The 13,767-nt window shown below is 37.1% G+C and overlaps 1 protein-coding gene and 1 long non-coding RNA gene across 4 annotated transcripts in view; one reads left to right on the top strand and one right to left on the bottom strand.

The window, feature by feature from the left end:
* CFI (complement factor I) overlaps positions 1-13,300 on the bottom strand; it is a 44,939-nt gene extending 31,639 nt beyond the window's left edge. The window contains exons 1-2 of one of the 3 annotated variants that reach the window (XM_036025352.1): positions 13,102-13,300; positions 4,182-4,229 (exon numbers count right to left, since the gene is read on the bottom strand). In XM_036025352.1, the coding sequence (XP_035881245.1) occupies positions 4,182-4,229; positions 13,102-13,158 (105 nt within the window). In that variant the 5' untranslated portion in view covers positions 13,159-13,300. The remainder of the gene's footprint in view (positions 1-4,181; positions 4,230-13,101) is intronic. The other 2 variants (XM_036025356.1, XM_036025363.1) reach the window with 2 other exon arrangements.
* LOC118500519 lies at positions 9,028-9,640 on the top strand. The gene is made up of 2 exons (XR_004903081.1): positions 9,028-9,150; positions 9,588-9,640. It is a non-coding gene; the product is annotated as an uncharacterized LOC118500519 (long non-coding RNA).
* Positions 13,301-13,767: the final 467 nt, after the last annotated feature.

The following is a 13,767-nucleotide window of genomic DNA, read 5'->3' as shown; positions in this document are numbered from 1 at the left end:
GGAGCCTGGGTGGAACAGGGGTATTTTGTGCTACAAGCTGGGCTAAACGGTAGGTGGTCTTATCTGACTGGTCAGTATCTATGCCAACTGATTGTTAAACATTTTCAACATCACCATTTTTTTAAGCTTTTATGGTATCATTTGCCTTTGTAAACTATATACATGAACTAATTTGATAAAAATAATTAACTGAAAAAGAATGTTATGCTTTCAGTAGAGAAAAGATTAAGTGTTAGGCTTTGAAGGAGAAAAAAAATGGGATGGTATACAGAATAAAAAGAGATTTTTGTTGTTAGAAGAGATTTCATCATGATTATAGGCTAAAGTTGGGAATCTGACAGAATGGGGAAGATTGAAGCTTTCAGAAGAGGGTGCATAATTGTTGAAATAAGGTTGAGGGAGGGATATGAAAAGATGTAATTAGAGCATTTAGGAGAGGATTGCCTTAGAAATTAATGAATTTGCTGTTCCTACAATTTCTTTCTTTTTTATTCAAATTAATTCAGAATTAACATGTCATGTTTTACTGATTTGGTACTACAAACATATTCTCCTGCTTGTCTCAAGCAAATTAATTTTGTTTAATTAACTTTGAATTTTCTTAAATACTAGAAGTTGGTTTAATTATAAATACATTCAATAACCTATTCTGTAGATTAATTGGCCAAAGTATACTGTGTTCTGAGTGTGGAATATACTTAATTCCACACTCCCAAAAAATACCAGAGAGGCCAGCTGGTCTGCATTTCATGGATAGTGTTTTGTTTTGTGCTGCTACAATTTCTTACAATAGGTTGGAATCAATTTTATAATAATATTATCATTTAAAATTTTAGTTTGATGGTAATGACTAACACCAACATAGTGGCTGTTGACAATAATCAGAAGAGAAATAGAAATTACTGTGAGGCAATTGCTGGGAACAGTAAGAGTAAGGTCTGTTTATGTATAGTGTAAGACATGATGATGACAGGCTTTAACCCCACAGGGATTGGGTCAGTCACATGTGTCTACGGGTCCTCAGTGTCTAGAGCAGCAGGCTGGTGACATCCCAGCATGTTATTAAACAGATTTGCAAACGTATTTGTACACTTTACCTGAAGACAGAAATCAACTGTGCCTCATAAATTTATGTATACTTATCTTTCCAGTGTATGTAGATGCTATTAAAATTAATAAGAAATAAACTTATTTAAATTGTCACTGATTTAACTGTCACTTCCTTCCCCCAATAACAGACACTAAAATAATAATTTCTATCATGTGTATAACATGAGATGGTAGATCTAAGTGTTTTTTTAATGTTTCTATTTGCTGTAAACATTAATACTGTTTACTAAAATCTTATTTTACTTTACTTCCAGCAAGATGAGAAGACTGCATTTTCTTCACGAGGTTGGATATGGTGGTGACTTGCTTTGGCCAATAAAATGTAAGTTGAAGTAACATATGTTGGTTTCAGGTAGAAGCATTTAATTGCCAGTGTCCAAGGACCCAACTTTCTCCAGCCCCATGGTGGTGACAGTGGAGACGTGTGTGGCAGAGACACCATAGAGTCAAAGCAGCCTTAGAATGGGGGACCTGCACATGGGGAACACTTTCCCTGGAGAGTCACCAAGACTCACAGTAGACTTTGCATGAGCAAAAATTAACTTTTGTAGTTAAGCCACTGAGATTTTGTTGTTAAACCATGCATATATGGTTTTTACTGCCACATACCCTAGCCAATACTGACTGATAGAGAGTAGATGTCCAGATACAGTGTCCATAGTCCAAAACCTGGAGAACGACTTGTCTAGGAAGCATGGAACCTAAATCAGTCTGTGTGAGAGCAGTGTTTGAGCTGATTGAGGCATGCTGTAAAAGTTTTTCCCATTTTTCTGGAGTTTTGTAGTTCCAGACTGGAAAAGACTACCAAATACATGGATCAAGTATTTCCAACTGTGTCCCTAGACCATCTGCATGATAATTTGCATTGTCTTACAAATGCAGATTCTTGGACACAAACAATAGGCCTCTGACTCAGACTATCTGGGAGAGGCTCTGGAATCTGTATTTCAAACAAACTCCGTAAGTAAGGGTTCTTATGCTTCCCAAAGACTTAAAACCATTCCTGTTGACCAATACTTTTTAAAGTAGATTATACATACCTTGGCAGTGTAACAATAATCCAGTGGGTAAAATAACAGAACTTATATTAATTTATATGTTTTATTGGAAAAGTAGGAAGAAAATAATCTTTATGAATATTTAAAAATGGATCGGCACATTTGTCTGCATTCATAACATAGTCATTCAAAAGGGAGGGAGGTGGGTTTGGCTGGGGTGGGGGGAAGTGGTGGGGAGAAAGTGCAGATAACTGCAATTGAACAACAATAATGTAATTAAAAAAAAGCAAAAACATAGTCATTCCGTATTTGTTGACAGCCCACCCCACGCAAGGCACTGTTCTAGCTCCCGAGGCTACAACTGTGAACAGCACAAAGTCAAAGAGCTTCCGTGTCTAGTAGGAGAAGCAGATAAAAAATAATAAAGAATAAATACATAGGGCAACATAACAATGACAAATGCTATGCCGGGTGAGAGAGACAGAGATAGTAGAGAGAGACAGGAGAATTGCTGTTTTTTACAGGATTGTCAGGGAAGACTTTGGGGAGAAGTTTATCTTAGAGCAGAAATCTGAAGGTGAGTCAGCAGGCCATACAGATTCTAGAGGTGGTGTGTGGTGGTCAGAGGAAACCTCTAGGGAAAAGCTGCGGGTTAGAAGCATGTTTGCTGTGGGGTGTGCCCTTGGTCGGGGGGGGGGGGGGGGACAAGTGTGGCTGGAGGGGAGCAAGTGGCAGGAGGGCGAACAGGAAGCTAGGAGGTCAGAGTATTGGAGGGGCAGGCAATTGATCATGTAGAATTTTGTAGGCTACTGTAAAGATTTTGGCTTATTCTGTGAATGAAATCTAAAGTCATTGGAGGGTGTGAGCCCTCCAACACTTAGGGGTTAGACAGATGTTGATGACTTAGTAGAGGAGATGAGAAGATGTGGCCAGTGAAGTGACAGACAGATAAATGGAAAATGATGGCACCGAGGCAAAGAGAAGGAAGGAGAGTGATCAGCAGCTGTGTCTGATGCATCTCCAGTGAAGTGATGACCTTGACCAATGTAATTTGGGTAGGATGGTGCAAACTCAGACCAGACTGGGTTCAGGGAAGAACGAGAAAAGAAAAATTGAGCACAGCATGTTTTTGAGAGTTTAGATGTGAAAGGGCATGGAGGAAGGGGGCGATATTTGGAGGGGGTGATGGAGTTAAGAGAGGGTTTATATTTTAAGACAGAGGATCATATGTATGTGCTTGATAAAGTAACATGGATTATATAAGATTATATATTTTGGTTTTAGCTAATATAATCATTTACATAATCTTCACAAGTGGACATGTGGCTCACACATTCTTACAGTAAAATGAATGCTGGATCAAACGTAATGCCAAAATACAACAACAGCGAATAAGAAAATGACAGAATCTATACTTCTAACCCCAGTAAAAGCTGTTCATCAGCCATGCCATTGGGTTAAAAACAATGAAAATCTGATCAGATATGACAGAAAACCAGGCTCGTCCCATAATCAGGCTACTTGAAATCCAGATTTACACCTAATATTATTAATGATGAACTTCTCCCTATGTGTTGGTGTATGTTGCTCCTTGTGAGCTCTTTTCAAGCTAATACGATGTTTAAGTCCAATGAAAATTTTTAAAACTAATGAAGTATATTTAGTGACATTATTCCATTAAAGATTAATGGTGAAAAGTTATTAAAATATTATTTATGTGTTTGAAATTGTGTTTGTTTTTAAGGTGCATTTATTTGTACAGCAGTGTATTTATTTATTACTTAAAAGTAAATATATTCATATGCACTGGGAAGACATATTCAGTGATTTTTAGCAATTACTACTATAGCCCAGTCATCTATAAAACATGATTTAACTTCTTAGCTAAGGCTGCTTTTTTCTGTACATAGATTTTTTTTGTCCTTTCCTTGGTATTTGTAATGATGTAGCAATTATTTTGATGTGAACTTTATCTTTTCATCTAGGCAGGACTACAGTGAAACCATTTCAGATAAATTGTCTGTCATTAGAAAACGAAGAAACAATCTCTTACTCAACCCCAGTATGCTTTACCTCTGCATTCTTCGGCTCCTGCGATTTTCTTGTGTTTTGGCCTTTAACCTATAAACAAAAGAAAAAAAGCTCAACTATGACCGATGTGAGAAAAAACCCACCAGTTTCCCATTCTACTGCTTTTTGTAAAAAAGTAGAAAGTCTCCTTCTATTGCTAAATACCTGTTAAGTGACTTTACCTTTCTGATTCTGTCTCCTCTTCTATAAAATGTGGAAAATAAAAATAATATCCTCAGAGAGTTGTTGTGAGATCAAATGAAAAATACATGGGAAAGCACAGATGAACATTTAAGATCCTATACAAAGGCTAATATGAAGGTGATTGGAGTAGATTGCATATGGCTCCAATTCTTCTACCCTTCCTTCATCCCAGTCCTCAGCTGTCCTCTCACTGGGGCCAGGGTGCATTTTCCTACCTCCAGACTCTGGGCCTGGCCATGTGACTTGCTTTGGTCAATAGGATGTCAGAAAATATGACACAAGTGATGCTTAGAAAGTACTTGTGTAACTGGGTTTGTCCGTTTGCTTTTCTGCTCTACCTCTTACAAGAACATGGCCAGGCTAGCAAAGAAGAACCATTCCAGCAGAGCCTGGATCTCCAGCCAACCTGAAGACTTGTGTGGTAGGAAATAAGTTTGTATGCCCCTGATATTTTATGGTGATTATATTATTATAGCATTAACCAACTGATATAATCATGATTTCCCTGGAAAACTTTAGCAAAAAATAGAAAAGTTTCAAAAAGAGTAAAGAATATAAAATTTTGTCTTTCTTCTGGAAATGAATAAAAACTCATATCCTGAAAGTTAACCATATCAGAAGCCCTTCCACTGAAAGAGTTTTAGGCCCCTGTGGCCTCAGTTCCTTCTCATCATGGTCTTCCCTAGCAGTTATTTTCTCCTATTTTCCCAAAATTGTTTTGGGTTCAAGTCCATTATTTTTGCCTTAGAGATGGAAATCACTGGTCTTGTTTTTTTTTTTAATATATATGTATAATGAGTGTAAGATGACTGAAATTTTGTTATTTTCATTTTTAATTGAGTTTTTAAAAAATAAGAAACACATAGACATGTAACAAATGGGTTTAAAAGGGTGCCTTTAAAAATTCTATTTCCTTCATTTCCTGATCCATTCAAACCACTCCCTTGGCCCTCACCTCAGATAAGCCAGTTTAATCGTTCTTTGTAAGTCTTCCCAGAGATTGTCGCTCTGTGTGAGAGCCCTTATTTTACTCCCCAACTTTGCCCTCAACGCCAGTTCAATTTGCATCCCCTGGTCCTATAACTAGTCTCCCAAAGGGCATTTAGATGGTTTCCAATGTTTCCAAGCTTTCATTATTACAAATAATGTTGTAGTTAACCTTTTTATATATCACACATCATTTCCCAGTACTTATTGGAACATGAAATTGCTGAATCAAAGGAATGAGTATCCATTTTACTTTTTAAAAAGATTTTATTTATTTTTAGAGATGAAAAGGGAGGGAGTTAGAGAGGGAGGGAAACATCAATGTTTGAGAGAAATATTGATCACATCGATCAGTTACCTCTGACACACCCCCAGCCAGGGACCTGGCCCCTAACCCAGGCATGTGCCTGACCAGAATTGAACTGGTGATCTTTCTGTTTGCTAGATGATGCCCAACTCACTGAGCCACAACAGCTAGGGCAGTAGTTTCAATTTTGAAAGACACTGCCCAATTTCTCTCTATCGAGGTTGTCTTCATTTGCATTCCAATCATCAATATATGACAGTGCCTATTGTCCATACCTAATCACAGACCGTATACCTTATTAAACTATATTATTTTTGCAAATTTGATGTATAAAAGTGTTATCAGAGTATAGGTTTATTTCCATTTTCCCCAATAAATGAAGTTAAACATCTTTTAAAATGCTTAAACTTAAGAGAGATTTTTATTTCTTTCTCCACTTTCTAAACATATCTTTGGCTGATATATACTGGATTTTTTTCTTGTGGTTTTCTTTTTTGGTAGGAACTCTATTTGTTAAAGAAACAGTAATTTTTATGGAATATGAGTTGCAAGATATTGTCTATTGACAAATGACAAGCCTAGTATATTTGTCATACAGACCAGATACTTTTTAAACACTCCCGTATACAGCAAAATTATTTTCAATAAAGGCCTTGAAGAGATGAATAAATTATACAGAAAATGTAAACAACAACTACTTTCTTTTACTGGAATTCATACACAGCCAACCTCCCACATCCACAGATTCACTTTCTATGGTTACAGTCATGAGTGGTCAACTGAGGTTCCACGGAAAATCCCAGAAATACACAATTCATTAGTTTTATTTTATTATTTTTTAAAGGTTTAATTTATTTATAGAGAGGAAGGGAGGGAGAGAAACATTAACATATGAAACATGTACCAGTTGCGTCTCCCGCACCCCAACTGGGGACCTGGCCCACAACCCAGGCATGTGCCCTGACCAGGAATCATCAAACCAGACCTTTTGGTTTGCAGGGTGGCACTCAATCCACTGAGCCACACCAGCCAGGAATACAATTCATTAGTTTTAAATAGCTTGCCATTCTGTGCTGTGTGATGAAATCTCATGCTGTCTCACTCAGTTCTACTTGGCATATGGATCAACTTTTGTCCAGGGAATCCATACTGTCTAGGCTACCCACCCACTAGTCATTGGGTTATCAGATCAACTCAATGGTACTCCAGTGTTTAAGTAACTTAATCATGTTAACATTGCTCTAGTAATTTAATAATGGCCAAAGCCATTCACATAACTTTGGTTATAACATACTTTAATTGTTCTATTTTATTATTCATTACTGTTGTTAATCTCTTACTATGCTTAATTTATAACTTAAAATAAAGTCTATCGCAGTAATGTATGTTTAGGAAAAAAAAACATAGTATATACAGGGTTCAGTACCATCTGCAGTTTCAAGCATCCACTGGGATTCTTAGAATGTATTCCCCATGGATAAGGGGGAACCACTACATATATATATGAAATCATGCCTGTAACAAATAAAATTATAAAAAGTAAAATGCATAGTACAGTACACATAAGGATAAAAGTAATAGGTAAATCAACTATTTTTTAAAAGATTTTATTTATTTATTTTTTAGAGAGGGAAGGGAGGGAGAAAGAGAGAGAGAGAGAGAGAGAGAGACATCAATGTGCGGTTGCTGGGGGCTGTGGCCTGCAACCCAGGCATGTACCCTGACTGGGAATCAAACCTGTGACACTTTGGTTCACAGCCCACGCTCAATGCACTGAGCTATGCCAGCCAGGAAATAAACTATTTTTTAACTACATTAATGTAGTTAATGAAAGAGTAAAAAAATTATACCTGTATACAGGTCTCTTGAAATACTAAATAATAATATTACAGTTTAACAATGATTTAGTACATTAAGAAAAAAGAATAATAAACTTTATTTTAAAGATATTATTCTTCTAGCTTTGGATTTAGTTTGCTCTTCTCTTTCTAGTTCTTTAAGGTGAAAAGGTAGATTATTGATTTGAGATCTTTTTTTTTGTTTTTATTGCAGGCATCTACTGCTAAGAATTGTCACATCCCATATGTATTGGTATATTATACTTTTGTTTTCATTCATCTCTAAGTTTTCTTAACTTCCCTGGCCATTGGTTGTTTAAGAATATGTTGTTTAACTTCCACACATTCGTGAACTTTTTAGTTTTCCTATTACTGATTTCTAGCTTTATTCCATTGTCTTGAGAGAAACTACTTCATATGATTTCAATATTTTTAAATTTATTGAGACATGTTTTGTGGCCTAAGATATGGCGTATCCTGGAAAATGTTTCATGTAAACTTGAGAAAAGTATGTATTCTGCTGTTGTTGTGCGGAGTGCTCTATAAATGTCTAGTTGTTAGGTACGTTTGGCTTAGAGTGTTCTTAGAGCCTCCTATTTTCTTATTGATCTTCTGTCTAGATTTTCTGCCTGTTATAGAAAATGAGATACTGAAGTCTGCAACTGTCCTTGTAGAATCATCTCTTCCTTCCTTCAATTATGTCAATATTCAAATCATACATCTTGGGTTCTCTTGTTTTTATGTGTGTATGATTATTATTATTTTATGTTTTAATAAACTGACTCTTTTATCAGATCTAATGCTCTATTGTGTCTCTTGTAACAAGATACAAAGTCAGTTTTGTCTTATATTAACATGAACACTCCAGCTCTTTTTTGGTTACTATTTGCATGGAATACCATTTTCCAGTCATTTACTTTCAAACTATTTATGTCTTTGGATCTGAAGTGGGTCTCTTGTAGACAGCATATAGTTGGATCGTGGTTTGTTGTTTTTTAAAATAAATTCTGCCAATCTCTGCCTATTATTTGGAGAATTTAATGTACTTGCATTTAAGTTAATTGCTGATGAGGAAGGCCTTACTTCTGCCTTTGGCGGTTTTCCCTGTGCCTTGTGCGCTTTTGTCCTTTTGTTCCTCCATTACTGCCTTGTTCTGTGTTGATGTTTTTGGTGTGAACTGCCTTGATCCTCTTCTCATTTCCTTTTTTGGTATGTTTTTAAAGATACTTTCTTTGTGGTTATCATGGGGATTACACTTAAAATCTTAAATTTAGAGCAATTTTGTTTGCATTAATACCAATCTAGCTTCAAGAGCCTATAAAAACTCTGCTCTTTTAGAATTCCAAGCTCTTTTCTGTTGTTATCATCACACATTACATCTTTATACATTGTGTAACTATTAACATAGATTTGTGATTATTTTATACACTTGTGTTTTAAATCATTTAGGAAATAAAAAGAAGAGATACAAACTAAAAATAAAATAATGTTGGCTTTTGTATTTACCTACATAAATACAAAAAAATTTACCTTTGCAGGGGTTTTTATTTCTTTGTATGCCTTCAAGTTACTGTACAGCGTCCCTTTGCTCAGCCTGAAGCACTCCCTTTCTTGTGGCGCATTTCTTGTAGAGTAGGTCTGATAGGGGACTCAAAACTTGGAAAATTTTAGCTTAAGGTAAATAGCCATAAATCTAGCAAGTAATGTGTGTGCTAAGCTTTTTGTTTCAGAAACTACAGACAAGGCCCATCTGGCACCTGAGAGAAAAAAAACGGCTGACCTTCTGGGGTGCTGGCTGGGGATACCGCATGGAGACATCTGTACCAGGCGACTACCCCTCCCCTTGGAATTTCAAAGACTCTCACTAACTCCTGTTTGCCCTCCCCCAACCCCCTTATAAAAGATCTGGCCAGCAAAGAAAGAGGAGGATGGTTTGTTAGGGTTTGAACCCGCCATCTTCTAGGATCACCGGCCATCTGAATAAAGCGCCTATAAGAGATTCAATCACTGTCATTGCTTATTGGATTTGGTAGTGACAGGGAGCCAGAACTCCGGTATCTTTTCCAGTTACAGGTCTACTAACAACTAATGCCACCATCTGAGAATGTCTTAATTGCTTCATTTTTTAAAAAATACTTCATATGGTAAAAATACAACAAAAAATATATTTTGTTAAAAAAATACACTGCTATGATTGCAGTTCTAAGGATGATTTAAGTAGTCTCTGGCTCCTCAGCTGTGCCCTGTAGTGTAGGCCAACTTCATCCATGGCTTCTCCAGCTTCCTTCAGGAAGGAAGGAAAGGAGAAAGGAAGGAGGGAAAGAAGGAAGGAAGGAAACTGCTGAAATCAACAACAAGGCTTAGCCAGGCCATTTACTATTCTGATTTAGCCTTCACTTCATGCTTGCACTGAGCCTGGAGGTTATTTAGAGGTGTAAGTTTAGCATCTGATTAGGTCTTTTCTGAGTATGCATCTTGCCCTAGGCATGTGTGTTGCTTCTAAATTCCTGAGTATACACAGGGACTGTTGAATGCCCTAATTTCCCATGGATATTCTTTGCCTAACTTTCTTTCCCTCCCAAGCTTTAGCGCTCTATTATCTGTCTCAACTGTAATCTTTTGTCCCAGATGGCTGCAGCTTGTTTGTTTGTCGTACAATGCTTTTGAGGAATGCCTGCTGTCTTTGCACTCTGAGTGAGTTCTGAATTAGGTAAAATAAAGACGAGTATGTGGCATTCAAGCACCCCCAAAGCAGGTTAGAACTGACACACTGTTATTGTTAAATAAAGTCTGCTGTGCTCCTTCTAGAGCTGAGGACTAGAGTTCCACACTGGGAATGCAGAATGCCACCCCCAGGACTGCCAGTGAGCTGGGAACAGGGTGGGGCCAGGGCAAGCAGACAGGCCACAAGCTTTCCTGCCCCTTTAAAGTTGCCTTGTCTTTCATTCAGAGTTCATTTGGATGCTGACGGCCTTTGATTGATAAGCAGAGTTCTGACTAAGTTTGTTCTGACAGCCTGACTGTTTTTTCTGTCGTTTTGTGGAACGACAGGTATCAGGTATCGGCATCTGTGTCCTCTGCCATCATTTGCTGCCCTTGCTCTCTGCACTGCGCATAGCCTACTGTGCATATTCTCTTTGTTACTCTGCTGAACACCACCTTAGTTCTTTCTTTCTGAAACACTACCCACATAAACCTAGGTTTACGATAAACTTTTAGAGTAAAATAAAAAGTTAAGGTTTCAGGGAGGGATTATGTCACAGCACAGTATCGTCGCAGTAGACAACCGTATTGACTGAAATACTCGGCTTCCCTGGTCTTTCAGATTCCTTGGTTAGTCACACAGCGGCCGCGCCCTCTGTGCTCCAAGTTCTCTGCCATCCTTCCCTGAGTCTCCTTACATCTTGGCCCCTGCAGGTAGGTTCAGTAAAACCGAACTTCTCATTTCACTGTTCAGAGTGATTTAAGTCTAAGCCACGATCAACCACATCTGCCAATGACGTAGTCCACGCCCAAGTCAGTCCGTCAGAATGTGTTCATATAAAAAGGAGTGGGGCTTTTTATTACCTAGAAGAAAATCTGCTCCCAGCTTTCAAAATAACAAAAATTTCATCCAGCCGTATATATTTTATTTCGTTTTGACAATGTAGATACATTTTAAAACTTTTTTGAACACATTTATGTCATCTCTATGGTAACCTTCATTGAAAAGTAGTTATTTCTCAGATTCCATTCTTTTATAAACTAATACTTTAAAAAGTCCTGAAATTTTCACAGATATTAATTCCTTTCACAATACTGTCTGTTAAATAAATAAAGACAACTTGATTACTGAATAATTGTTCAGTTTAAAAAAAGAGGCCCTTCTTTTTGTAAGTGAAAACTACTATTTCCCATTTTGTTTTTTATTCTACTTTTGTTCCAGGAACTGAAAATATGGCTAAAGTGTCTTTTTTTTTTCAAAAAACATTTTTTCTTATCATAAATCAACACACATTTATTTGGTATTTAAAACAGAAAAATGAAGAATGAATGAAATAGAATTTCCGAATTCTGAAAATTCATAAATGTATAAAACAGAAAACAAGGCACCAGTAATCCCATCACTCAGAGATACCAACGGTCCTGTTTGATACATACTCTCCAGGAACTTCTAAATCGCCATCGCATAGGGAGCTGCGTGTGTGAATGTATGGGTGCGTATGCAGACACATCCATGTGTATGTATATTTTTTATTGAACAAAATCAAGATTTTAGTAAGGTCTTTTAAAAGTAAATATAGAATGCATTATTTTAATAGGCACATGAGAATTTATTTATGGATGTACAATGATTTAATCAGTTTCTTATCAATGAACACTCAGTTTATTCCCATTTGTTCTCTGCATATATATTTTAGAACTTACAGGAAACTTAAAGTATGTAATTGTGATTTCTCAGGTAGTTTTTTATTGAAATTTTTGCTTCTATAAACCAGCATTAAGACAAAAACAGTTTTTGGAATCCTGTTTCAAAAAGCTTTGATCACAAAAGTAGGCAATGCTCAATAAATATTTAAAAGGTTTCAACATCTCTAACCTTAATAGACGACCTTCCAAACTGGCTACAGTCTGTCATTTCAGTTTTAACTCCCTGGATTACTCACAAAGTCTCCACTTTGGTCACAAGGATTTATTCACCTGGAGGAGCCTTTGCTATCCTTCTGCCACAGCGCTTGCTGCTTCTCCAGGCTGGAAACACTGGAAATCACTTTCTCTTCGCCTATGAAATCTAATCCAGAATTACAGGTCTAGCTCAAATCCTACTTGATCCATAAACTCTTCCTGACCTCCTAGCAGGAAGGAATTTTTCCTTCTATAAAGTCCCTTGGCACATGATATTTGCACCCTTTTTTGGCAGTTAAATATATACTGTCTTGTAACAATTCCTTCTCTTGTGCTTTCAAATGTTATTTGAATCTTGATTGTTATTTCCTCACTGGCATATTCATATGACCTTGCTACAGCTGCACCGAAGGACTGCTGGCCAGGCCAGTCTCGTCATTCACTCAGTGCTGTAGTTTGCACATAGATGGAGCTTCGTAAGTATTTATTTATTTAATATGAACACTGGAAGTTACAGATCTATATTACTAAAATTCTTATTCAGTTTAATTTCTAGGCACAGATAAAAGCATACCGAAAAGCAATTTCTTAAAGCTCTTTCATCAAGACAGTAAAAAAGTCTTTGTTACTGACTAATACACTGCTGTAGTTGGTGACTGGACTATGTAATCTTTAAATCAAAATAGTGGCTCAAGATTTTAATGTTTTTATAATATTTAACATTTTTTAAAGATTTTATTTATTTATTTTTAGAGAGGGAAGGGAGGGAGGGGGAGGGAGGGAGAGAGAGAGAGAGAGAGAGAGAGAGAGAGACATCAATGTGCGGTTGCTGGGGGTTCTGGCCTGCAACCCAGGAATGTACCCTGGCTGGGAATCGAACCTGGGACACTTTGGTTCCCAGCCCGCACTCAATCCACTAAGCTACACCAGCCAGGGTAACATATTTTCTTAAAGTAGTTTGCATAAATACTGAATCACTTACCTTGCAAAAACTTAAGTAGAAGCACAAAAGTAGCAGAGTAACATGAGCACACTTCATGTTGGAGACATTCAGGGTCGGCGTCTCTACTGGTGATACTTCTCTACCCCAGATAGCTTTTTCAAATTTAATATTTAACCTCTGAAAAAATATTTAAAAAGAGCAAACCTCCTCCAGAGCTTTGGACTTTTGAACTTGTAGAGAGTTTGGCTACAGTCCCAGGAGTTTACCGTAACTGAAACAAAGCAAAACAAAACAAAAGTCCTTCCCAGTAAGTAGCTGAGGGAGGCAACCAACAGGGACTGCGTTTTCTCCAGAGGCAACTGATTTCCCCTCTTGGTACTGAGTAAAACCTCCATTCTGTTTTCTAAGGAAGACAGAAACTACACTGGAAGACAATTTCTTATGCTTTTGTTAAAATATTTAAAATGATAACATTTTCCCTCAGAGTTGAAGACTGGGTGATGGCAAAAAGGAATAATAGTAAATCAGATTGAAGGTATGCTGAACACTTTGAAAATCCTCAACAAAACAGCCCCTTTACCATGCACTGGCTGTGCTCTGATCAAGCCTTACACTCTGAGTGAAAAAACACCTTTTTAAAATGAGCATTCTTCCCCTGGCACCAACTATAATGCTGGATTCATTTATATTTGTAAAATAAATTTG

This window comes from Phyllostomus discolor, chromosome 1 (assembly GCF_004126475.2).
Source record: "Phyllostomus discolor isolate MPI-MPIP mPhyDis1 chromosome 1, mPhyDis1.pri.v3, whole genome shotgun sequence".
In the NCBI taxonomy this organism is placed as follows: Eukaryota; Metazoa; Chordata; class Mammalia; order Chiroptera; family Phyllostomidae; genus Phyllostomus; species Phyllostomus discolor.
The sequence above is the reverse complement of the archived record's forward strand: the minus strand, read 5'-3'. Positions and strand labels throughout refer to the sequence as shown.